At 49.8% G+C, this 24,892-nt stretch overlaps 1 protein-coding gene across 4 annotated transcripts in view; it reads left to right on the forward strand.

Annotated features, from left to right (window-relative positions):
* The window catches only part of C2H1orf226 (chromosome 2 C1orf226 homolog), a 309,368-nt gene that overhangs the window by 271,056 nt on the left and 13,420 nt on the right, over window positions 1-24,892 (forward strand). For 3 of the 4 annotated variants that reach the window (XM_060090839.1, XM_060090840.1, XM_060090841.1), the window contains exons 7-10: window positions 8,379-8,545; window positions 10,176-10,355; window positions 17,440-17,605; window positions 19,023-19,175. In XM_060090839.1, the coding sequence (XP_059946822.1) occupies window positions 8,379-8,545; window positions 10,176-10,355; window positions 17,440-17,605; window positions 19,023-19,175 (666 nt within the window). Of the gene's footprint in view, window positions 1-8,378; window positions 8,546-10,175; window positions 10,356-17,439; window positions 17,606-19,022; window positions 19,176-19,344; window positions 19,435-24,892 lie in introns of those variants that run through there. The other variant, XM_060090842.1, reaches the window with a different exon arrangement.

Consider the following 24,892-nt stretch of genomic DNA (forward strand, 5'->3'; position numbering starts at 1 on the left):
TATCTGCTGGGTGTTGGGAGATAATGCATGTAAATCAGCATCATACCTAGCATGTAATACACTCTAAATACACATTAGCTATTAGCCAGTTCTCCAGTTCAGAGTCTCAACTACGTGACCCCATCTATGCAGTGGGGGCAGTGGACAAGAAGATCTCTGAAGTCCCATGATTTTATGACAGATCCACGTTAAATGATTAATCAGGTTCCCTCTGAATGCGGTGTAGTGCCATTGCCGTGAAGTGAAACCTACTTTGAGTATCAGTGCTTGGAATTCTACAGATCTGAGATGGGAAATATTTTCTTATCAAGCCCCGTAGTCACTTCCCTTTTACAGCCCCACTTGCTTCCATACTGTCTATAAACTGCTAGGAACACGTTCCTTTTTTCCGTAAATTCTTCAGCCAGAAGAGTTTATTGACTCCATTAGGATTTTTCTCTGTAATGGGGCACCTTGAAGCTCCACAGTGGAACTGGTGGTTGGCAGGTTTTCTTTTCCTTTTAACAAGAATCTTGCTTCTACATTTAGGGAGCTTTCATTTAATGCAGTGTTTATCTTTCCAGTGGAGCTGCCCCAGGCAGGCCGTTTGTTATGCAGAGGAAACTTGTTTGCTCTGGAGGACTTGGAAAGTGCGGAGGCTTTGCTATCTTCTTTGATGTCTTGTCAGCCCTTTCCCTTCTGGGTTTCGGGAGTGCGTTTAATGAAGGTCCTCACTTTCACTGTGTGTGCTGCCTCTCTCTCTCTTTCTCTGCCTGCCTTTCTTTCCTCCCTCATTCTTCCCACCGTTCCCTACCCTGGGGGAGATTTATCTTTTGTATCTTTTGGCAGCAGCTGCCCTTGGCCAGTACCCGGGGCTCAGAGCCAGGTGGGGCCACTGCCCCTGTTCTGCTTGCCTTGCTTTGCCCTGTGCAGTTTCTTTGACTCCTGGAGAGGGTTTCCTGGGAGAGATCCCGTTCCCCTGGAGGCGTCCCTCTTCCCACGGCAGCAGACAATCCAACGTGGGGAAGGGCTTGGAGCCCTTTGGAGATTAGAGCTTCTTAAAAATAAAACTCTTGCCGTCTAGACAGTGAGCGGTGGATTCAGGAGTATTTACTGTGTACCTGTTACATCTGCTGGACCTGGGCATCTGGCTTATTCAAGCAAGCACACCACTGACCTTGTGTCACTTCCACGCTCCCACCACCCCTGCTCTTCCATCTCATCAGGCCACCACTGCTTGATCCTTTGGTTCTCCTTAGTTTCAGTTCCCTTCCTTCATTCAGCAGATGTTTATCAAGTTTCCGCATATGCCAGGCTCGATTCTGGGGATACTGTGAACAAGACAAGGTTCCCGCTGGCGAGGAGCTCACACTGAAAGTTGGGGTGGGGGGTCAAACAGATGACAAACAAGACCATTTTGGGGATGTCGATGCAATGAAGAAGATAAAGCAGGGTGGCTGAGACTACAGGTGGAAGCAGTGAGCCTGTTGGGAGACGAGGTGGTGCAATGGTTAAAAGCACCAAGCCTGGAGCCAGACTGGCAGGCTTTGAGCCCCAGCTCCAGCCTTACCAGCTATGTGCCTCAGTTTCTTTATCTGTCAAATGGGGATAATAATAGTGCCTAACTCTCAGGGTGGTTATAAGGATAAATGAGTTAAGACATGTAAATCCCTTAAACTAGTGCCTGGAACATAGTAAGCACTATTTGAGTTTAAGCTATTGCTGTTGCAGTTTTGAGGCAAAAAGTGGCCATTTCAAGTACTTTTGGACTGAACTGATAATCCTTTTTTTTTAACCATTTTATTTTGAGGTATAATTGACATGTAAAAAGTTCTGCATTCATCCAACAGTACCTGTCCATTTTGCCCTGTGACGCTGGTCCATTACACATCTGTGGTCCCCAGACTTGGCCCCAGGCTACTTTGCCATTCAGCAGTCCTTCCGCCTTTCCCTTATCCCCAGTTTCCGTCTTCATGGACGATGTTCTTCTCCTGTCTGAGATTAACCTTTTCACTGCCTCTGCTTTTCCCCTCATCTCGCCTCTTCCTAAACCCTGAGCCATCAGCTCTCTCTCCTAAATCATCACCTGAATCTTCTACTGTGCTGACTTTTCCCCCCACTGTAAATAGATACGGTCAAGTCTTTTCCATCATAAAAAAAAACCCAAAAATCAAACCTTCCTTGTCCCTGCATCTCCCCCAGCCTATCTCTTTCCTCTCCATAGTCAAGCTTCTTGCGAGACACATTTATACTCATTGTCTATGTTTTACCCCACCCTCGCCATTAGCCCTTCAACCTCCAGTGATCTGGTGTCTGCTGCCTGCCAGTCCTTCCTGAAACGACCAGTCCAGGTCACTGAAGGGCCACCTAGTCGGCAAATTGAACCAGCCTTTGTCTGCAGTGTGCACCACTGGGAATGAAGCACTCCCCTTCCCCAGCTTCTGGGGCCCCCCACCGCCACCCCGCACTCATTCCTTTTTTCTCCGCTAGCTGCTTTCCAGCATCCTTTGTAGGTCCTCCTTTTTACCTACCCCTCAGGTGTGGGGATTTCTCCTGGGATTGGTCCCTTTGCTCTTTTTTGACTGCCCATGGCTTTAACTCCAGCCCAGACCTTTTTCTTGAACTCTCCACTTATGAATAGTGGATATCTCCAGTTAGCTGCTACAGACTCTCACAATTTCATTCTCTTATCCACAATCCTCCTTCTCCTCAATTTTCCCTAAAGGATGCCAGTCTCTACTCAGTCACCTAAATCAGAGTTTTAAAACTCATTCTACGTGTATTCCTCTCTCTCTCCCTCCCCATCTCCTCTTCTCTCCCTCTTTCCCTCCCCCTTCCCCGCCCACAGACAATTGGTTACCAAGTCCTATGATTTCTGCGCCCCTGAAGGTATTTCAGATTTGTCCCCTCTGTTCTGTCTTATGCCACCTCTTTAGCTTAAGCCCTCATCTTTCTCACGTAGAGTATTGCTTTCTATCTTGTCCCTTATAGATCTATCCTCCATATCATCCCTAGGTGAAATTTGAAAAAAAATGAAAATCTTTTGGTATTACTTAAACTGCTTTCCCTCCTTCAAGATCAGATCCTGACTCTTCCTGGTCAGGTCCCTCCCGCAGAGTCATTTGCAGTGTCTCCAACCATGCTGTGGATTTCTGTACCTCTGTGTCTTTGCCCCTGCCTTGCCCTCTGCCTAGAGTGCCTTCCATGGCCTCCCATGGCCTCCCCTCCCCTCTGCCTGCTTCTTCACCTGACTTAGCTGGTACTCCTTCCTCAGGAGGTGTTTCCCCTCTGCACAGGCTTCTCTAATACCCGCCTGACTTAGATGTTCCTCTTCTGTTGTCCTGCACCCTGGATAGCTCCCTCATAGGTGATACAGCCTCGTGCTGCATCTGTGGTTTATGTCTGTTTCTTCCATCAGGCTGGGGAAGCATTGAAAGCACAGATTTTGCGTATTCATCTTTATGCCCAGTAGATTTCTTTTGTATACAGGGCTCTTAACAAATACTTATTGAGTAGATGAATGAAATCAGCATATGTCTAGAGACTATTCAATGTATCCAGTATAGTTTAAATAAACAGTTTAAAAAGCACCACCCCCTACCCCAAGTTCAGTCTTACCTGTCCCTATTACAATTTGAAATCCATAGTGCCCAATCCTGTAAGTTTCCTGGTTTTACCAGAAGATTTTCATATCATTTCTTGTCCCTTGGGCTTGTCGATACCAGGAACATTGCAAATACCAGATTTTATCCCTTGTCTGATAGGACCTGAAGAAGACTGTTTGCTATGGGTCCCTTCTCGAGATATTGTGTTATCTGATACACTAACAGGCACACATACAATAATAATATCCCTCCATCTAGCTTGTTCTTTCTCTCTACCCCAGCTTTACCCCCCTGGTTCTAACAGATCTGTTACTATACAGTCATACCTAGGAGATATCGCAAGTTCAGTTTCAGACCACAGCAATAAAATGAATATTGCAGTAAAGCGAGTAGCACAGAGTTTTTGGTTTCCCAATGCACATAAAAGTTATCTTTACACTATACTGTAGTCTATTAAAGTGTACAATAGTATTATATGTAAAAAACTGTACATACTTTTAAAATACTTCATTGCTAACAAATACTATCATCTGAGCAAACCATAATCTTTTTGCTGGTGGAGGGTCTTGCCTCAGTGTTGATGGGTGCTGACTGACTAGGGTGGTGGGTGCTAAGGGCGGGGGGGAGCTGGGACAATTTCTTAAAATAAGGCATCAGTGAAGTTGGCCACATTGGTTGACGCTCCTTTCACAAACAATTTCTCTGTAGCAGGCAATGCTGTTTTATAGCATTTTACCCACAGTAAAACTTCTTTCAAAATTGGAGTCAATCCTCTCAAACCCCGCCACTGCTTTATCAACTAAGTTTATGTAATATTCTAGATGCTTTGTTGGCATTTCAACAGTCTTTACACATCTTTGCCAGAAGTAGATTCCATCTCAAGAAACCACTTTCTTTGCTTATCCATACGAAGCAGTTCCTCATCTGTTCACGTTTTATCATGACATTGCAGCAATTCAGTCACATCTTCAGGCTCCCCTTCTAATGCTAGTTCTCTTGCTGTTTGCACCACATCTGCAGTTATTTCCTCCACTGAAGTCTTGAACCCCTCAGAGTCATCCATAAAGGTTGGGATCAACTTCTTCCAAAATCCTGTTCATGTTGACATTTTGGCCTCTTCCCATGGATCACGGCTGCTCTTAATGGTGTCTAGAATGGTGCGTCTTTTCCAGAAAATCTTCAATTTATTTTTCCCAGATCCATCAGGAGAATTGCTATTTATGGCAGCTATAGCCTTATGAAATGTATTTCCTAAATAATAAGACTTGAAAGTTGAAATTACTCCTTGATCCATGGGCTACAGAATGGATGCTGTGCTAGCAGGCATGAAAACAACATTAATCTCATTGTACCTCTCCATCAGAGCTCTTGGGTGACTAGGTGCATTGTCAATGAGCAGTAATAATTTGAAAAGAATCTTTTTCTCTGAGCAGTAGGTCTCAACAGTGGTCTTAAAATATTCAGTAAACCATGTTGTCGACAGATGTGCTGTCATCCAGGCCTTGTTGTTCCATTTGTAGGGCACAGGCAGAGTAGATTTAGCATAATTCTTAAGGGCCCTAGGATTTTCGGAGTGGTAAATAAACATTGGCTTCAACTTCAAGTTGAAGTCACTGGCTATATTAGCTCCTAAAGAGCGTCAGCCTGTCCTTCGAAGCTTTGAAGGCAGGCATTGACTTCTCCTCTCTAGCTATGAAAGTCCTGAATGACAGCATGTTCCCAATATAAGGCTGTTTCCTCTACATGGAAAATCTGTTGTTTAGTGTAGACACCTTCATTAATGATCTTAGCTAGATCTTCTGGGCCACTTGCTGCAGCTTCTACATCAGCACTTGCAGCTTCACCTTGCACTTTTTCGTTATGGTTATGGCTTCTTTCCTTAAACCTCATGAACCAACCTCTGCTAGCTTCAAACTTTTCTCCTGTAGCTTCCTACTTTCTCTTAGCCTTCATAGAATTTAAGAGAGTTAGGGCCTTGCTCTGGGTTAGGCATTCACAACTTGGCTAACTGTTGCAAGAGGCCTTGCTTTTGACCTATTTTGGCTTTCAACATGCCTTCCTTACTAAGCTTAATCATATCTAGCTTTTGATTTAAGATGAGAGACATGTGACTCTTCCTTTCACTTGAACACTTGAGGCCAGTGTAAGGTTATTAATTGGCTTAATTTCAATATTGTTGTGTCTTAGAGAATAGGGAGGCCCAAGGAAAGGAAGAGAGATGGGCAGGGTGCGTGGGGGGTGGGAGTGGCTGGCAAGTGAAGCAGTCAGAACACATTAAGTTCACTGTCTTATATGAGTACAGTTTATGGTGCCCCCAAATAATTATAAGCAAAGATCAGTGATCACAGATCATCATAACAAATAATGAATAGCACCTAATAACAAATAATGAGAAAGTTTGAAATACTGTGAGAATTACCAAAATGTGACACAGACACAAAGTAAGCAAATGCTGTTGGAAAAATGGTGCCAGTAGACTTGCTCAATGCAGGTTTGCCACAAACCTTCAATTTGTAAAAATGAAATATCTGTAAAGGGCAGTAAAATAGGTATGCTTGTACTCTCTGCCTGTTAGCTGTACTAAATCTATAAGACTCCAAATGTGATCATCAAAGAGCCCACTGAGTGGCAGGAAGTCTCTCAAAAAGCAGTCCCATAGTTGGTGACTTCATGTACGTCAGGCTTGGTTTGAAAACTCCACTAGTACAAAGAGAATGGCTGAGAAGTTTGTGTTTTAATGACTCCCCCAGAAGCAGAGCTAGAACCTAAGAGATTTTCCAATCCCTTCTGGGCTCCTGGCCTGGGCATCTCCAGACCCTCTGGAGGGCTGCTTAGTTCTCGTCATTAGGATCTCCAGGGATGAGGGGCAGCCTCCTCTTATAGCCCACTTCCCCGTTCTGCTACCCTGTCGTGACACTGTTGCCTTTGTTAGTGTTTACTGAACACCTTCTCTGTGCCAGATCCTTGGGAGACATGAATGAAATACACCCTTGGTCTCAAGACCAGAAGGGCACAGTTGCTATCGTGTGCTAATTAAGTGCACTGACAGATGGATGCCTGGTGCTGTAGGAGCCAGTCCCTCCTGATGACTGATGGAAATCTCTCCTCAGACGCAGGCCCAGTTCACCCTGCTCACTCCTCTGCAGGCAAGGAGAATCAGATGCTCAGTTCCCAACACCATCCACCTACTAAGAAATAGTCACGAGTTATCCGTCGGCCTCCCTCTCACAGGATCAACCTCTTCATCGTCAAGAAGGTCACTTCTGGGTGCAGGAGGTGGTAGAAAGCAGCCCACTCCCTGTGCTCCTGCCGGCTGGTTTACAAAGGAGCAGGAGAGCTGCCCTGCCAGGTCATGGTCCAGGGCCCTCCTTTCTGTTACATGCCATTGCAACCCTTAGCAGTCCGTCTCCCAGCTCCCAGAGCAGCCAGGAGGAAAACCAAGCACACTGTTGGCTTTCTAAATACCGCCGTGCTTCCCCCGATGACTCGTACGGGTTTGCATGAGAAGACTTGTTAGAACTATTGGTTCTACAAGGCAGGCCCTCAGATGACCAAAGCCTGGCTCCCTGGGTTGGCCTTAGGGTTAGGGAATCAACTCTTCATACTTGCTACTAACATTAGCCTGTGCAGTTTTACAATTGGTGCTTGGTCTCTGAAGCCTTTTAAGAAGTTTTATTTGAAGACAGTAGTGATGAACCTAATCCCAAATGTAGAGAAAAAAATGTTTCCTGGGAAATGCCTGAGAATTGCCAGGTGTTTTTATAGAGCCCAGGAAAGAGAGAGGAACAGGGAATGAAGAAAAATAAGAAACAGTAGGAATTTCATACACGTGCTGAGCATGTGATCAAAGACCCGGTCACTGTCTTCAGTAGGAAGGGGCAAGTGGGAAATAGACAAGACAAGGCATGAAAACCAGCCACCTGTCTCTCCTCTGCCACTGCCGCCTTCTCCAGGGCCCTTCCCTAGCTTCTGCTCCTGGGGGACGGTCAGAGGCAGGCTCTGAGGATGGGAGACTGATGTACTGTGTGGGATGGGGCCTCGGATCTCCTTGTCCTTATTTTTCAGGCCTGCAACCCTCCCACCCACCTAACTCAGCCTCCACTGTATAGTTGAAGGAACTGGGGCCCAGGGAGTGAGGTGATGTACCCCTTATCTGACAGCCCGTTAGGAGCATGGTGGGGGAAACTCCTACATCTCTGGACACCCAGTTCAGGGTTCTTTCCCTGGGCTGTTTCCACTCCTGAGTTTGGATGAGGTCGAGATGACTGTCATCCCTTTCTTCCAGGGTCCCCACGTCCTGTCAACATAAACATCATGCCAGTCTGGCAAAGCAGTCATGTGCAGGCTTGAGGAAATGTTGTCTTTGTTTCTGGACTTTAAAAGGATATTAAAATGAGAACATCTTATTGGATTGGAAATTCAATGGACTTGAGTGAAAAGATATGTGAAAATGTTACAAAGCCAGTGGCATCCCTGGGCATGCCACGGCTGAAAACTGAAGTGTTGGGAAAGTAGGATGCTGTTTTTTTTTTTTTTTTTTTTTGCGGTACGCAGACCTCTCAGAGTTGTGTGGCCTCTCCCGTTGCGGAGCACAGGCTCCAGACGCGCAGGCTCAGCGGCCATGGCTCACGGGCCCAGCCGCGCCGCGGCATGTGGGATCTTCCCGGCCCGGGGCACGAACCCGTGTCCCCTGCATCGGCAGGCGGACTCTCAACCACTGCGCCACCAGGGAAGCCCACGACGCTGTTCTTAGTGTGGCTGTTCCCTTCCCTGCCCTCTCTGTTGTCCCTGTAGGCCGCCAGCTCACCGGAACTGAGAGGGCCTCCACGGCCACCGCAGAGGAGACGGACATCGACGCAGTTGAGGCCCCGCTCCCAGGGAATGATGCCCTGGAATTCAGCCGAGGTGTGACTGACCTCGATGCGGTAGGGAAGGAAGGAGGCTCCCACACAGACTCCAAGGTAAGCCGGAGGTGGCCCACCCAGGTGGTCTGCACGCATATCACCTCCCAGAGCAGTCTGTGTCACAGCCTCAGCCACCGTCAGTCACCTCTTAGCCCCTGCTGGGTCACCTTTAGAGTGAGGCGCTCCCCAGCATGGTGGTGGTTCCAGAGCATGTTTTACTTCCTTTCAGAGGGGCCTAACTTCTAAAGATTCAGTCCCTGTGTGTTGATGCTAGCCGCTGCTGCGTGTCAGGATGCCACAGAGCTCATTCCTGATGCGCGCCACCCTCCAGGGTCCCATCAGCACTCGGTCCCCTTCTTCTCAGTGGAAGCCCCACCTTTAATGGCACCTTGTCGCTGCACAATACCTGTGCATGGCTAATCCTTGCATGATGTGACATGATCCCCGGGGGCTTAGCTGAAGGAGCCAAGTGAGTTAGGGCTGCCTCTGCCTGCAGCTAGCAGTTGTGTGCCTTTGATGCTCCTGGGGAGGCTGGAGATTGGCCCCTTGGAGGTTAGAAACTGCCAGACCACCTCAGGCATCATCAATTTCAACCTCGTATCTTACGGGTGAGATGATGGACGCCCTCAAGGAGTTCCTGACAGGATCCAGGTTAAGAAACTAAGAACCTCCAACCCAAAGACAAAACAACACCCCCGCCGCGCCCCCCCGCAACAGGAGGAAAATACTGACAAATTGCCCTTCCTGTAGATTCCCTGCCAGTTCCCTGTATCAGGAGTGCCTCTCTTTCCTCACCATGCAATGCCTTTTCTCAAGTGGAAGTCGTTAGGCTAGTTCATCAGAAGGAGAAACCTGTCTAGTTTGAAGGGCAATATGGTTCCAGATTGTCTGCCTGATATCTTCTTTGGTGCCCAATTTGTACTCTGCAACTGGCAAAAGCCCTCTGTCACTGGGTGCTTCCTCTTGCACATCTGAAGAAGGACCAGCAGCAGAGCTGCCAGAAATCAAATTCAACCCTGCGCTTGAATTCTCTGGCTCACAGAAACCGTCTTAATAAAGTGTCCAACTACCAGGAGGGAGACAGGAGGGAAGGGAATGGAAACTGCTTTCCCCTTTCAGAGAGAGGATCTCTCCAGACCACTATCTGTGTCCCGACTTTCTTCCCTGGTGGCTCTCACTGTGAGAGGAGGCCGTGCTGGGCTGGAGCACCCCCCTCACGTGTGGCCAGCTCAGGAGAACCCTGCAAAGCCTGGAAGAGGGAGCTCTAAGAACACAACAAAGTGAAGGTAGAAGCCACCTCATAATGGGGTGGTAGGTAGCTATCTTTCATAGAGACAGATCCCTCTAAGTCCAGAACCTCAGGTAGCTCAACAACATGGTATAGTTGGAAGCTATGGGCAAGAGATGGGATTATCTCAGCTGCTTGGTCTCCCATCACATGGCATCAGTAACTCAGGTGTCCAAATGGGGTTTTCTGACTCTGTGGTCCCAGCCCAGGCTGTCAGATCATCATCTCCTCTGTGGGGGTCTGTCCACATTTCCACTGAAGACGTAGCCTTTCCAGCTCTTGGTTAAAAGCGGGCCATTTCACCCCACCCTCCTACATGCTGTATGTATTAAAGGCAGAGTGAGGCCCCTAAAGGTGGCGCCTGCCCAGGGTCACGCCGTGTTTCCTCTTCTCCGCCAGGTCTCACCCCGCCCCCAGGAGCCCATGCTGACAGCCTCGCCCAGGATGCTCCTTCCCTCTTCTTCCTCGAAGCCCTCGGGCTTGGGCGCGGGCACGCCGCTGTCCACCCAGCACCAGATGCAGCTCCTCCAGCAGCTCCTCCAGCAGCAGCAGCAACAGACACAAGTGGCTGTGGCCCAGGTTCTCCTCAGCCTCCTCCCTACTTCGCAGGCTCCACTCTCATGGGCTTGACGCGCCTTCCTTAGCGAGGGGCATAGGGCAGGTTTACAACCTAGCGAGCTATGAGGGATGGCTCCCGCTGTTGGGTCGTTGCTTGTTGAGGAATGGGGGCGGCAGGGAGGGGAGAGATGGGGGACACGGTTGAAATGGGAAGAAGCGTCTTGGCTTCCCGTGTACCCCCTGCTCTGAGTTGGGCTTGGCTGGCTTGGCTGGATGTTGTTGGATAATGATTTGAACTTACTAAGGAACAAGATGCACATAATTTCACCCTTCCTTTCCTACCTTCATTTGCTGGTGTTTGGGGTGGGATGGGACGCCTCTGGAGTCAGGACAGATGTGACTTTGTGATACCACTCTTAAAAGAGTTGAAAGTATGGATTTGTCCCAAACACCCTTGCAGAAGCTACCACCCTGGAAACCTTGTCCACAGGGGTTTCCATGCCTCTGTTAGTCACCTACGCATTCCAGGAAGGATTTTTTTTTTTTTCAAGATTTCTCCAAGCAGAATTTGATACCATACTGGCCTGGAGTTCATTATATTGGGATTTAACTTACAGGAACTTAGGCATAGTATTTGAGCCATAATGAGAAGACTTGGCTTAGATTTCAGGAGCCAAGTGCTGTTTGAGCCCTGAAGACGTGTTGCGCTGCTGCTGCTTTATAAAGGAGGGGTGAGCTGATTTCCCTGCTGCTTTTAGCAGGGATCCCTTTCGCTTGCTTTCTGTGGAGGGCATGGTAGTCCACATCTCCCTTGGAACTTGTGAGTCCGAGCTTCATCTTCTCTACGGGCAATCGGGGAATAGTGAAGACACAGTCATTTGTACCATTTACAGGCTGAATCCTGTGTTAAGAGTCAGCCAGGGTGAGGACCTGGGTGGGTAGATGAAGACAGTGAGGAGGAGGGTGGGGTCTTCAGGGTTTGGAGAGTTGTTGAGAGATCGGGAAAGGCCGCTCTATGCATCGACATTCTACATCTGGTCAACCAGGCTGGCCTTCTGCGTCCTTGAATGAGAACACGAAGACTTCTCTAGGGAGCTCTTATCAATCCTCATCGTTTCTTCTCCTTACTCTTCTCATGACCCTTGTGTGGAGTGAATCACCCAGGCGGAGCCGTCCTTTCCAACACATACCCCTTGAGGAAGCATCCAGCAGCCTAACCAAAATGATGCAATGACTTGGGTCTTGAAAAGACCTTCTTTGTAACAGTCTCACCCTGACCTGTGCCTGAGGCCCAGCCTCATGGGTGCCTTTTGCAGCCAGGTTTCAAGAGAGTAAAATCAGTAGGGCACTGCTTCCAAGGGATTTGAACCTTTTTAAAAATCCAGACCATGAACCCAAAAGGATGTGTGCTAATTCTAGGAGGATTCGCAGGTGTTCCCAAAACAGCAACAAAGAGGAGGAATGTCATTAATGGCTTCTTATATTTGGGGGAAAAATCATTGCCCTCTGTCAGATAACACAGTTCATCCCCTCTAGTTACTAACGGAGTGGCTGTCCCGAGAATCCCCTCCTCCATGTGTGATGGCTGACAGGAGCAGAAAGCCGGCGTGCTGCAGCACAGGGCCGTTCAGCAACTCATGTCATTTCCAAAGTTTCCCATTAAATATAAATCCATCCTCCAACCGTGATATTTTTCTCCTTCAGCATATCAATTGCCAAGCAGTTATTATTTATCTAAGAATGGGCTTGAGGCATATTCATGATGAATATTATCCGAGAGGCATTTGAACGTGAACTCACTGCTTAATACTAAAGAGAAGCTATTTGCAAATGTATAGTCTGCACAAGAAGAAGAGTGTTGTGGCAGTTAACAACGTACTCGGCAAAGCCACAAGACCTGTAAGTCTCCCACAGTCAGGATGAAACCTCTGGCCCAGAATCAAGCATGTGTCTCAAGCAGACATCACTGCCCTGGCCCTATTTTAATTGCCTCTGTCCTTGAAGACAGTGAAGCTAGGAGAGGGGAAGAGCATGGTGCTTGCAGTTCACTTGATGAGCCTCTCTCAGTTCCAGCCACTTCCACAGGCTGGACACCCTCAGCCTCTCCTGCACTTGGAATCTGTTGATTATAGTTGGTGGTGTCCTGGTTGAGTCTCAGTTCAGGAAGTGACATGATTGAAAGGCCACCAGAGTGCATCAGTATCCCACATGGATGAAATGACTTGGGGTAGGGTCGTAGACTTCTAAAATCTTCAGGTCAGACAGTACCTTGAGGTCTTCAGAGAGCTTCTGGAGCAGACTCCTCTGCCCTTCTCTGCCTTCTTCATAAGCAGTCTCTTCAGTTTGCACCTTTCTTTGCTGCCCGGGAACGAAGCAGCTGTATTATTGTAACCTCTCAACTGGCTTTCAGCTCCCCTGTCCCCCAGACCGATTCAGTCCTAAACCAGCCTTCAGCTACGGGTTTCTCTGTGTGTTCCTCTCCCACTCTCTTTGTAGCATTTGATCCAAGGGCTTTTTATTAGTCTCCATATCTTTGAGTATAAATGATATAAGATATATAGGTGGACTAATAGATAGGTCTTCTTGACATCTTTCATGCATTTAAAATATATCAAATCTGGCATACTTGGTTTCTCTGCACAGTGTCCAGTATGAGGTCAGCTTTTACTTGTTCTGTCAGACTCTACTGCCATCAAACTGCAAGGTTTCTTTCTTCGTTAAACTACCAGCAGTCCTCAGAATTCCAATGGGTAATACTGTGATCTCAGCACTTCAGTGGGAACATATTTTCCTTTGCTCTGGGGGCATCCAAGTCCTCCTATGTGGCTCCTGAGAAGAGCTAAGGATAAAGACAGTTTCTTGCAAACAGGTGCACTCTTGGGGTCCCTTGTTGCATGATTTATGCCCCTCTCCCCCATTTATTCTCACAGGCCAGTCTGGTTCTATTGTTATCATTGGGACTAGGCTTAGATCTCCTTCACAGCATTCTGATTTGGTCTGACCTCAAGATCTCTCCCAGCCTCTCCCTAAATTGGTTCAGAGCTGGCCTAGAAAGGGCCTGTCCTGGCCTTAAAGGTATCCAGGCAAAGGTGTCGCTCAGCTGCCTCTTAAGCATTTCTAGATTAGATATCAGTGTGTAAATAGTGAACCCCAAGCCCTTTGGACCACTTTCCCGACCCAGCATGAGGCTTGCCTGGCTGCACTAGCTTCCTGCTTTTAGATGGACCAGAAGTTCAAGGGTGCGAAAGAGAGTATAGCCAAGCCTTGAACCAAAGCTGGGATGTAGCTGGTGCCCGCATGGCCACGGGCTGGGCCCACATAGTTCCAGAATTGATCCAGGTGCTGTGGCTGACTGGCAACGGTTAAGTGGGCCAGGCTCCTTCACAGTTTGCCAGTTCCTGGCCTAGCTCATGGGGAAAATGTTATACTGCAGCTCAGTATTGCTATTTAAAGATTTCTCCTCTACCTGCTGCTACTTGCACTTGTTCTGAGACAAGTGATTGGTCACTTATGCTTCGCAATTGTGTATGCCGTAGTTAGAGGAACAGCGCTAAAAACCCTCCACACCCCGCCGAGGCCCTAGATTTAGCATCTGGCCTTGTGGCTTCCCCCAGTCCCCAGCGCCCTGGGTGCACTGCCCAGGTCCCTGCCTTGTGCATGCTGAGACAGCGCTGCCTGCCTCCGCTTGTGTGTCCGGTGTGTGTGTGGGCAAATCGCTCTGGTTCTCTCCACTGCCATTTCCATGTGCCTGCCGCTCCCTAACTTCAGCCTGGGCCTGCCCCCACTTCTCGCGGAGGAGCTGGAGTCCAGGCAAGTAGGCTGGAGAGCCAGTGGGCAGTGGTCTGGTGTTGCTGGGTGGATTGAGGGTGGGTATCTGAGTTTTGGGAAGTGGCACGGAGCTGGAGGGCACAGGGTCGAACTTACGCTTGTAGTGCTGCGGCAGGAATGCAGAACCGGACACCGCCCTCCAGGCGTGGCCCTCCCGCGGACTTAGAGTGTGACCAGAATAAGTCATTGCCAAAGACCACACAGCTCTGGAAAGGCCAAGCTAACGCCTACCTTTTCAGAAATTGATATGGCCTACCTTTGCCAAAGGTGTCTGATGCTTTAAGAGTGTGCTGAGTACAAATGAGTCCCACCTGGTAGGGAAGAGGCGGTGTTATCTGCTCCTGTGGTGCCATGGAGGAAGCGAGCACACAGCTGTAGCTGACCGCCCAAGCCAAGGCTGAAAATAATGCTGTGCCTCATTTTGGTGCTTCAGGGCCAGGCCCACATACGCAAAACACAGGGACTATTAAATTGCCTCAAATTTAAAGAAAGTCTTGGCTGTTTTGTCCCAGCTTGGCCTGGTCTGGGTTCTCCTGTGGTGTGCAGACTGCTGCAGCGACAGGTCGGAGCCTTATGCCTGCTGCCAGTTTTGACGGCTGCAGGAGCAGAAGGGCTCTTTAGCGCTGGGTTTAGGCAGCGGCAGCCGTGTGTGCTTTCTCATTCCCAGGGTTTGAAAATGCCTGAAATGTTATAAGTACGTTTGCAAAGCTAAAATTCTCATTTAGTCTGGCACGAGGAGGACTCAAACACAGCATTTTTCATGGTGCTGAGTGCCAGTGGATTTGTGATGAAAGCATTTGATGCCAGGGTCGTCTTTTATGTACTGATGGTACTTCCACCACTGGAATGGTTACCTGCAAAAGAAACTTCCAATTTTTTTTCCCCTGGCTTCTGCAGGAGGGAATTCCTCTTTTGTTCCCAGCCCTAATTCTCTGACTTCCCAGTGGAAATCTAGAGATGTTCTTCAGTGAGCCTTTAATGAATGGCCCCTGGTACTGACCACTACATACACCTGGATGTGAAATCACAGACTGTCCGAGCCTCTAGCCAACCCTCTCAGTTGAAAGATGGAGAAAGTGAGGTCCAAGTAGAAGTGAATTACCTGCAGTTGCATAGGGAGTAACCAACAGACTCAAGTGTTCCAGCTTCTGTTGGGATGTTCAGATGTAGGGTTCAGGCGCCTGAGTCTGTAGCACGTGTGTGCAGGAAAACCTCCAGAGATGCCAGTTCGTGGTAGGCAGGGTTCTCCACTTTCTCTGTTTACATGCATTGAAAGTTTTGTTGCACATTTATGCCTAATGTTTCTGTTTTGTTCCAAAGAAAATAGAAAATGAATAATTAACAATTCTGTCTGCTCGGTACATTCCTTTCAATGATACTCTTAGTTGGAGTAAGTTACATTACTTGCAGATAGAAGGTTAAGGTTGGCCTTTCCTCTGGGGGCCCTTCTGGGGGTGGGCTTCCCACAGCAACTGTCCTGTTTCTCAGAAGCAACAGGATCTTGGGAACTCTCGGGTGAACTACCTCCATGCCTCAGTTTCCGAGGAAGATAGAGGCTTAATAGCCATCCACCATCTGATATTCCAGATTGAAATACTATTGCCACTCTTTTCTCTGTTCTCACCCTTCTCTAGATCTCTCTTTTGATTATCTGAGGCAACAAATGAGGCTGATTTCTGGACCAAAATATCAGTTCTGTCCTTAGCAGCACCTGGTGGAGGACAGATTTACTTTAGATTCCTTAGGCATCCTCCCCCCCCTCCCCGCCGAGGGAAAGATGGCCTCACCTTGGGAGCCACGAATGGAAAGTGGCAACTAATCTCATTAGTGGCCCCACTTAGAAGCAGAGCCAACTGCAGGATCAGGTCCTTAAATCCGGGCAGCGGGGGAAGCAGCCACTGCATCCAACAGTATGATCTCCGAGTGCTGGCTGCTGGGAGGGCAGACACTGGGCTGGCAGGACCCTGGGTCAGGCTTGGCCAGACGGTGGGGTGGACAGGGTCTTTTACTCCCTGATAGAACGTGAATCTCTTTGGAGCAGATTGCTCTTGAGAAATCCAGAGCATTTGTTGTCCGAGCCAGAGAATTGGCTTTTCCAGTTCCTTCCTTCTCTCTCCTCTGCTCCGGGTTCCAGCTCTCCCACCCTGCTCACCCCGACCCTGTGTCTTTATCCACACCATGTTTTCGGTTCAAGAAAACCCTCTTTCCCACAGGCTGCCTTGGTCCAGGCCACCAAATTCATCAGCTCTGCTTATTCAGGGACCTTCAGAAACCCTCCTAGAGACCCCTCTATCCACTTCTTAGCAGAAAAATCACATATGTGTAAATATTGTCATCGTCTTGTGACTCAGTTTCTTCAAACCAGGGTCCTGACAGAATCACCCCACCTCTCTTCCCACTGAATTGTATCCCCACACCCAGATTGCACCCGAGGAGCAGACCCTACTGGGCCCTGAGCATTCAGGGTATGCCATTGCCAGGTGCTCTACAGAGAGAAGGCGAGAGCTGTTGAGGGTCCCCCTCTTCTCATAGAGGGCGTCTCTGTAAAGCTGTTTACCTCAGCCCTGCCGGGGTTGCTGGATGAGGCCCTGTTATTAGTCAGTCAGCAAACGTTTGACATTTGCCAGGTATGAAGCATGCTCCCAGGCGCCCTGGGAAATAAAAAGGGAATGGAAGGTCAGGGAAGGAAGCTGACACCCACCCACAGATGTGGAAACACAGACCATTACAGCCATTTCACTGACTTAGAAAGGCCATGTGTAGGGCTTCCTATTTCTCACGGTATTTGGATGCGAGGAAGGGGAGAGGGAAGATTGCAGGGGGTTTACTGTGACACTGTTCTTAGCTAGTGGGTCAGTATATCAGTTTTTGGTTTCGTTTTTTAAAAGACAAGATAAGAAAAACGTACCTGCCTCAGCACAGCAGTAATATGTTAGCTGTCAAAGGAGTTCCGACAGGGATGGAGCAGGGGGCAGGGTCTGGGGCCCAACTCTTTCCTACCTTTGGCCCGTGGTGTGGGGCTCTGAGTTGTACATGAGTGACACATCATGGCCCTCACTCAGGACAGAGAGCCAGCGAGCAGCTTCTTTCGGCTTCTCCTCTGAATTGCAAACCCGGGTTCCCATTTTGCCCGGGGCAGGGCTTCTTTGTCTTGAATTGAACCTGGAAGGTGTCTCTGGTCCTGGCCGTCCACCAGTGACTCGCATTTGCATTCACGTGCCTCTCTTCTCTCTGTCCTGTCTTCTCGCTGTCTTCTCTGCCTCCTCCTCCCCTGCAGGTTCACTTGCTGAAGGACCAGCTGGCTGCTGAGGCTGCAGCGCGGCTGGAGGCCCAGGCTCGCGTGCACCAGCTCCTGCTACAGAACAAGGACATGCTTCAGCACATCTCTCTGCTGGTGAAGCAGGTGCAGGAGCTGGAGCTGAAGCTGTCGGGACAGAACGCCAGTAAGCCAGGGCCCTGCCCAGCCTCACCTCCATGTGGAAGCTCTGGAACCACATGTTCTCTTCCCTAAAGCTTTTTGGTGGTGCTTTATTGGGCCCCTGACCTGACCTAGTATCCCAGCAGAAAACAAAGGCAGCTCTGTTTGTCCCATCCGTACATTTCATGGAATTACAAAAGGGCAGGGCCAGAGAGGGCCTTGGCTGCCTTCTAGCCCAGTGCCCAGACTTGACCTTGAAAGTCCCCGGGAGTCACGACCACATGTTCACCCAGCCTCTCCTCGATTGGGGCCCGGGCTCTTTACACGTAAGGCAGGGCTGCCCGTTTCTTTCTCAGAGGGCTTTTCCAGTCGAAACACGCTGAGCACCTGTTGTGAATCGTGCTCTCTGTGAGCTCTGCAGGAGACATCGAACTGTTTAGTAGTTTACTCTCCCTGTACTATTTCACAACTCGGCAGCATAGAAAAGGCTGGCAGCAGTCCGTCTATTTAATGGATAAGGCAGAGGAGTAACTGTGGCCAGCTAGCTCTGCTGGTTAGTGGCAGAGGTTGCCTGGCTCCCAGCCTGAGATGCCTGCTTCTACGCCCAGCCACCCCCAGGCTGCACTGAGAAGTACTAGAAGACAGTGTGTCTCCATTCCTTCCTCCTGAGCTTGTCTCTGGGTTGTCTGCTGCTCTGAGTGTACACTGGCTGTGGACCGATATCCATTGATCATATACATAATCTCATTTAATCCCTATAGTGGTAGGTGGTGGTGTGCCCATTTTACAGACGAGGAAACGGACTCAGGTTAAGTAACCAGCCCACAGTTTCAGGACTAGCAAAGTGTGGAGCCAAGATTCAAACCCAGGTCTAATGCTTTCCCTGTTATACCAGTAGTTCTCCCAAACTATCCCGTGAGCTTTTTAAAAAATGGAGATTCCCAGATCCAACCCACAGAGGTTCTGCATTGGTAGATCTGGGGCAGGGCTGATAACTCTGTGTTTTTAAAGTGGCCCAAAGTTATGGATGGGGAACCACTGTACTTCACCACTCTGAAAGCCTCTCTGGATTTTTATTTTTGTTTATCACGGCCCTGTTGTATTCTAATTAATGCCAGTTTACAAGGTTGCACCAAGTGTTACTACATGCTTTTAAGGTAGCTCTTCAGTTTGTAGCTTTTTCCTACCACACACCCCATTCAAGGCATCCAGGGCCTCACCAGCTGATCATGTGTTTGTCGTTGCCCTGCCTTTACCACCTCCCCTGAGCTCCTCCCCTTCAGCCTGGCATGTCTGTGCTGTGTGGGGTGGAAGGAAGGGCTGAAGAGCCCCTGTGAGGGTTCGCTCAACTGGCCAGGGACCTGGGTGGGCCAGCGGTGGCTTCCAGACCAACCACCTTGCTAATGTCGCCCCCTCCCCCTCTTCTCCTCCCCCCCATCCAGTGGGCTCCCAGGATAGCTTGCTGGAGATCACCTTCCGCTCTGGAGCTCTTCCCGTGCTCTGTGACCCCACGACCCCGAAGCCAGAGGACCTGCACTCGCCGCCCCTGGGCGCGGGCTTGGCCGACTTCGCCCACCCAGTGGGCAGCCCCTTAGGTAGGCGCGACTGCTTGGTGAAGCTGGAGTGCTTCCGCTTTCTCCCGCCCGAGGACACCCCGCCCCCTGCTCAGGGTGAGCCGCTGCTGGGCAGCCTGGAGCTCATCAAGTTCCGAGAGTCAGGCATCGCGTCGGAGTACGAATCCAACACGGACGAGAGCGAGGAACGTGACTCGTGGTCCCGGGAGGAGCTGCCCCGCCTGCGGAACGTCCTGCAGAGGCAGGAGCTGGGCGACAGCCTGGACGATGAGATCGCCGTGTAGGTGCTGTGGTGCTAGCAGGCGGAGGCCGTGGCCGAGGTGTGGAGGGCCAAGTCTGGTTGCTGCCCGGGTAGGGGCTGCCGGCGCATGCGCACTGCTGAGGATACCCAGGGGCCCCGAAGCGTTTACAGTTTCAGAAAAGGATTAGGGTTTCGCTTTGGAGGGTCAAGTGGGGAAGACATTGGATTCCCAGAAGTGAATCAGGTCCTCCCTCCTGCTTGTGACTCCTGGGTGGGCGGTGGTTGGGCAAGGGGCCTCTCAGAGCCCATGGCTTGGGAGAGGGTCCCTCTTGAGGACCACCAGGCTGCTGAAGGACCTGCTCCCTGCCCGCTGCATCATCAGGCTCCCCTGCTCTGTCGTGTGATGTCCCCTCACAACCCCCCCCCCCACTTCTGTGGTCCCGACTATAAAGGGAAGCCATCGGTACCTTCTCAGGTACTTTGTGTTTGGATATCAGGATGCTACCAGTTGCCTAACTCTCCCCTGACCTTCGTGGGAGGAATTCCTTCTCTAGGCCTTTGCAAAGATTGTAGAGGTCGAACGCTCTAGGCTGAAAGACAGGATAGTCCTTTCAGTGTGAACGTGGAATTGGGATGTATCACATTGCGGGGACAAGCTTTCAGATGAATTGGATCCAATCATTTTCTCTAGGTGGGCTTCAGGTGTTGTTACTGAGGGAGACTGGGAGTTTACTGTCATTGCCGTGAAAGCCCGTGGGGAGGACAACCTCTTGCCTGCCCCAGATCACTTAGGTCTGATTCCTCAATGCGGATGCCCTGCCCACCTCCTGCCTGCAAGTCCAGCTCATCCACATGGAGGCTGGAAAGCTGCCCTCTCTCCCCTGTGTCCTGCCTCAGGGGCTGTGCCAGCTGAAGCTTTTGTAGCACTCTTGCCTCTATAAAAGCCTCAGAGATCTGGAGCCCCCTGCCTTACCTCTCAACCTGTCCCTTGCACTGGGCAGTAGTGGTCAGTTTTTACTGCAAAAAAAAAAAAAAAAAAAAAGCAAACATAGACTGGTAGCTGAGACCGCTCAAGTCCACTCTTCAGAATCACTGCCACTTAAGTCAGAGACGATAGTCACTTTGCCCTTGACCTGTCTCCCTGTGGGTGCATGCCTTGAGCACACCTGTAAAAAGTGCCAGGTGCAATTCTCTTTTACCATTTAGGCCTAGAGATTACCACCTGGTACAGTGAGCTGATTGGGGCAGGGAGGGCTAGCTTACTTGTCCTTGGTTCCAATAAGGCCCTAAGTGGCTGTTAACAGATTTAAAGGTGCCTAAAGAGAGAGTTGAGATATGCTAGTGCCAAGTGTTGGGGAAATAAGTCTTTATCTTGGACAGCAAACCACAGACCCAGACTGCAATATTATTTGGGGATCAATCGGTAAGGATGTGGTTGCAAAACTGAGTTCTTCAAGCCTAACTTGGCTTTATAAAATATAGAAATGGAAGTGCAGATCTTTTCTTATAGCTACAGTTGGATTTCTTCTAGACCAGAAAGTCCAAATTAAGGAAGTAAATGTAGCTTTGTGTTAGCCTTCCTTGGTGCACGAGGGTGTCAGTGGAATGGGACGGGTGTGTGTGTGTGTGCATGTGTGTACACGTGTGCTGGCATTGACACACACGTGTGAAGGAAGGTGTATATGTGTGCATAGGCTTGTGAGAAGTGACCAGAGAGAAGAGAATGGGAATCTCCAGGGTGTTTGAATCAACAGTAGATTTGTGTTCTTTCCTAATGTGCATTTGGTTGGAGAGAGGTGGTCCTGTTTTTGTTATGCTTTCTAATTAATCATTGGTAGTAGGTCCAGATACACAAGGGAAGGAAGAACCATGAAATCAAAGGAGAGAGGTTAGGAGTCTGGTTTGGCTGAGCCTCTCTAGCTAGCTTACAAAATCCTACGCGGGCTTCCTTGAGTGTGGGACCTCTTAGCTCATTAGAATTTGGGGTGTTCAGGGGAATGGAAGGTCTGGCTTCTCCAGGCCCACTGCCTGCAAGCAGGGGCTGAGGACAAAGCCAGAGGCCAGTGGATTAGGTGTGTGGAATGTGGTAGGAGAAGGCTTCTTTGGGTTGGGGAGAAGAGTGGGTGGGGGGGATAGTTTCTAAAAGGGTCTTGAAAACCTTGCCAAGGGAAGGAAGAAAGGAGACGGTGGACAGATTGAAGAATTGGAGAGACTAGTTCTATGTACCGCTGACTTGGGACCCATTTAAGACCCTTGCCCTCGGGGTGCCCCACAGTGGTTTCCACCCACCTCGGCCCCATTCTTTCCCCAGTTCAGGCCCTCCCTGGAGCACTGGTTTGTGTGTTGGCATCCTCCTCAGTGTGACCCACACCAGTGCGCACTAGGTGTGTTGGAGGTGAAGGAGACAAAGGACAGATCTAGGGGCCTTGAAGGGTCACCAGCCACTGGGCAGGAAAGGGAATGTTGCAGACCTGATCTCCGAGCAATGTCACCCTGTCCTCCTGTCTCCTTGCTTCTTGCTCTGCTAACTCAACTCCTGCCGCCCTCTTTTTCATCCTTTTCCTCTGCCCTGTATGGAGGCCAAGTGGACACCAGGGGCGCCTCCCTTACTGTACCTGCCCCAGCCTTTCCTGGGTGCCAGCAGACTCTTGGGTACACAAGGCTCCCACAGTTGCGGAGCCAGGAAAGAACTCTGCACAGGATGGACTGTATATTGGGACTGAAAATCATATTCCTGCTTATACCAATGCTGTCTATAAAGCCTCTTCATAGCCTCACTTCTCTCAACTCTCATTTAGGGGTTGTATTCCTTTTATGTTCTCTTTGCCTGACTGCTTTCTCCCACTTTGCCCCCTCCCCCTGAGCCCTCTACTTCCTAAAACTGTGTAGCATTAACTCTGTTGGATCAACTCTCTGGGAAAAGATTCTGTTCATGTAAGTGCACTTACTCCCTGGATGTTGTCACTAGTCTAGTGGCTTTTGCTAAATAAACCTTTCTTGTTTCTAAAAGCTTTTCCATTGTCTTTTCTTGCCTCTTCTATTCTACCTGCTCCTTCCCCCACCTGCCTCCCAACTTCCCAAGCCCGGTGGCATCAGCTCTGTGACGCACGATTCCCAAGCGTGTGTGGTGCTTAGAGAGAACTCGTGTGTTCCTTCAAGGAGCAGGGGAAGGTGGTGCCTTCAGTGGCAGTTTATTCAGACCAGCCTTGCAGGATCGGGCTGTACCAACGGTTCTTATCCAAGGGCGATTTCGCTCCCCCAAGGGATGGATGTTTTGTGACGTCCAGAGACGTTTTTGGTTGTCACAACTCGGAAGGGGGCTATTGAACATAGTGGTTGGAAGCCAAGGATGTTGCTAAATATTCTACAGTGAACAGAACAGCCCCACCACAAAGAATTATCCAGCCCAAAATGTCAGTAATGCCTAGGCTATACCCCTTTTTTTTTTTTGGACTCTCCCAAACCCCAGGTCTTTTCAAACTCCAGACGTCACTGGACTATATGGGCGGCAGCAGCAAGTTTTGAGTGCTTGAAAAAGTACATCATAGATATTTTCAGATATAATTAAGATCATCAAGATTATAAAATTTCACTGACTCCCCGACTAAATGTCTGAAATATGTAGTTGGTAGGTTTCTGAATGGGTCCATTCCAGGAATGTCCATACTGGAGGCAAACAGACTTCTTCTCACACCTGCCTAGAAGGATTATGGTGTCTCTGGAACACAGCTCAGCAGAGGAGTCCTGACTCATTGAGATGTGGGCTTTCCTGCAGGGAGTAGAAATGAAAGGAGAGGAGGGATGCTGGCAGAGAGGGATGTTAGAGAAATATGGAGCTGCAGGATCTCGCAAAGCCCACATCGTGAAAACCAGGCTCCCCTGACTGGAATGCATAGCCATTTTGAAGGCAGAGGTTTTGTTAAACCTGATACTTTGGTAGGCCAGGCCTGAAGGAAAGTTGGAGGGTCAGATCAACCACGGTCACATATCCTCTGCCCTTTTCTGCCTGAGTGAACTGAACTAAGCCTTATTTTCTTATCTGTAAAATGGGAATACAACACACCACATAAGGCTGTAATGAAGAGTAGATGAGATTGTATTTTAGAAGCACCCAGCAGAATGCCTGGCAGTGGCCCAGGGCACAATACAGTTGACCCCCTAATTAAGTGGGGTGGGGGCGGCGTGTTTGTGCTGCTGGGTGCAGTTGTGTTCTGCGTGCATTTTCTGCTGTGTGGAAACTATTCAGAACTCTGTACTGAGAAAGCTACTGGGGTCGTAATGACCCTATGTTAAATGTGAAAGGTGGAAAATACCCTGTCCTTAGGGAGAAAATGCTAAATTCTCGCACCTGCCAGGCCATGATTAGCATGTGCTGTGGCCCTTGGGCTTGGTCCCTGGCCTTTGGATGGCTTTCTCTCTCTCTCTCTTTTTTTTTTTTTTAAGCTGTGCTCTGTGCCCATGATGTGGATGCCCTGGAGGAGGGAGTGAGGGCTGGGCAGAGGGAGAGAGACCAGATGAGGAGTGATTCCACGCCTGGTCCTGCCACAGACCATGCTGAGACTGTGACCGGACTCCTCAAGTCCACTCCGTGTCCCCCTCCTTGTACTCCCTCAGGAGCCCTGTCAAGGGGACACACGTGCACAGCAGTGTCTGTAAGGAGAAGCCTCCGGGGGCTCCGGTGACCTTTCCATTTAGGAAAGCAGGAGGTCAGAGTGAGGACTAAAGACTCGCCAGAGTCACTCATTTGCTCCCTCCGGGAACCCGGCCCTGGAAGCAATGGCATAATGTCAGGGCTGCCTGCGGACCACCCTGCCCCTCAGTGAGTGGGTGGGACCCTGCACGTCATGGCTCCCAGGCCAGTTGTAGCCTGCAAATCAAGTAGACTCTGGGACTCTGACTTAGTGGGTGGAGGGTGAGGGAAAGAGTGGGGTGAGGAGTGGGGGACTGGGTGAAGGACTGGGAGTGGTCTCACAGCAAGGGACTGGTGTGTGATGGGGGTGTGAGCCAGCCTGTCTCTCACAAAAGAACCACCAATGATTTTTTTTTTTTTTTTTTTTTTTTGCGGTACGCGGGCCTCTCACCGTTGTGGCCTCTCCCGTTGTGGAGCACAGGCTCCGGACGTGCAGGCTCAGCGGCCATGGCTCACGGGCCCAGCCGCTCCGCGGCATGTGGGATCTTCCCGGACCGGGGCACGAACCCGCGTCCCCTGCATCGGCAGGCGGACTCTCAACCACTGCGCCACCAGGGAAGCTCCCACCAATGATATTTTAGCAGAACAGTGATAAGCAGAAGCAGCTCGGCCAAACGATAAAGTGGGGCTTCGGAAGACTTAACTATGTGACCACTGGAAGGGTAAGGGGAGATCCTCCACCCCAACCCATTGGGCAAGCAGTGGGGAAGCAGACACAAGGGGAGGGTTGGTGCCAGGGTCCCTGAAAGGAAATGCCCCCTTGCAGTGAAGGGCCCACTGAGTCATTAGGGAGATGAAATGAGAGGT

Source organism: Mesoplodon densirostris, chromosome 2 (assembly GCF_025265405.1).
Source record: "Mesoplodon densirostris isolate mMesDen1 chromosome 2, mMesDen1 primary haplotype, whole genome shotgun sequence".
NCBI classification, from domain to species: Eukaryota; Metazoa; Chordata; class Mammalia; order Artiodactyla; family Ziphiidae; genus Mesoplodon; species Mesoplodon densirostris.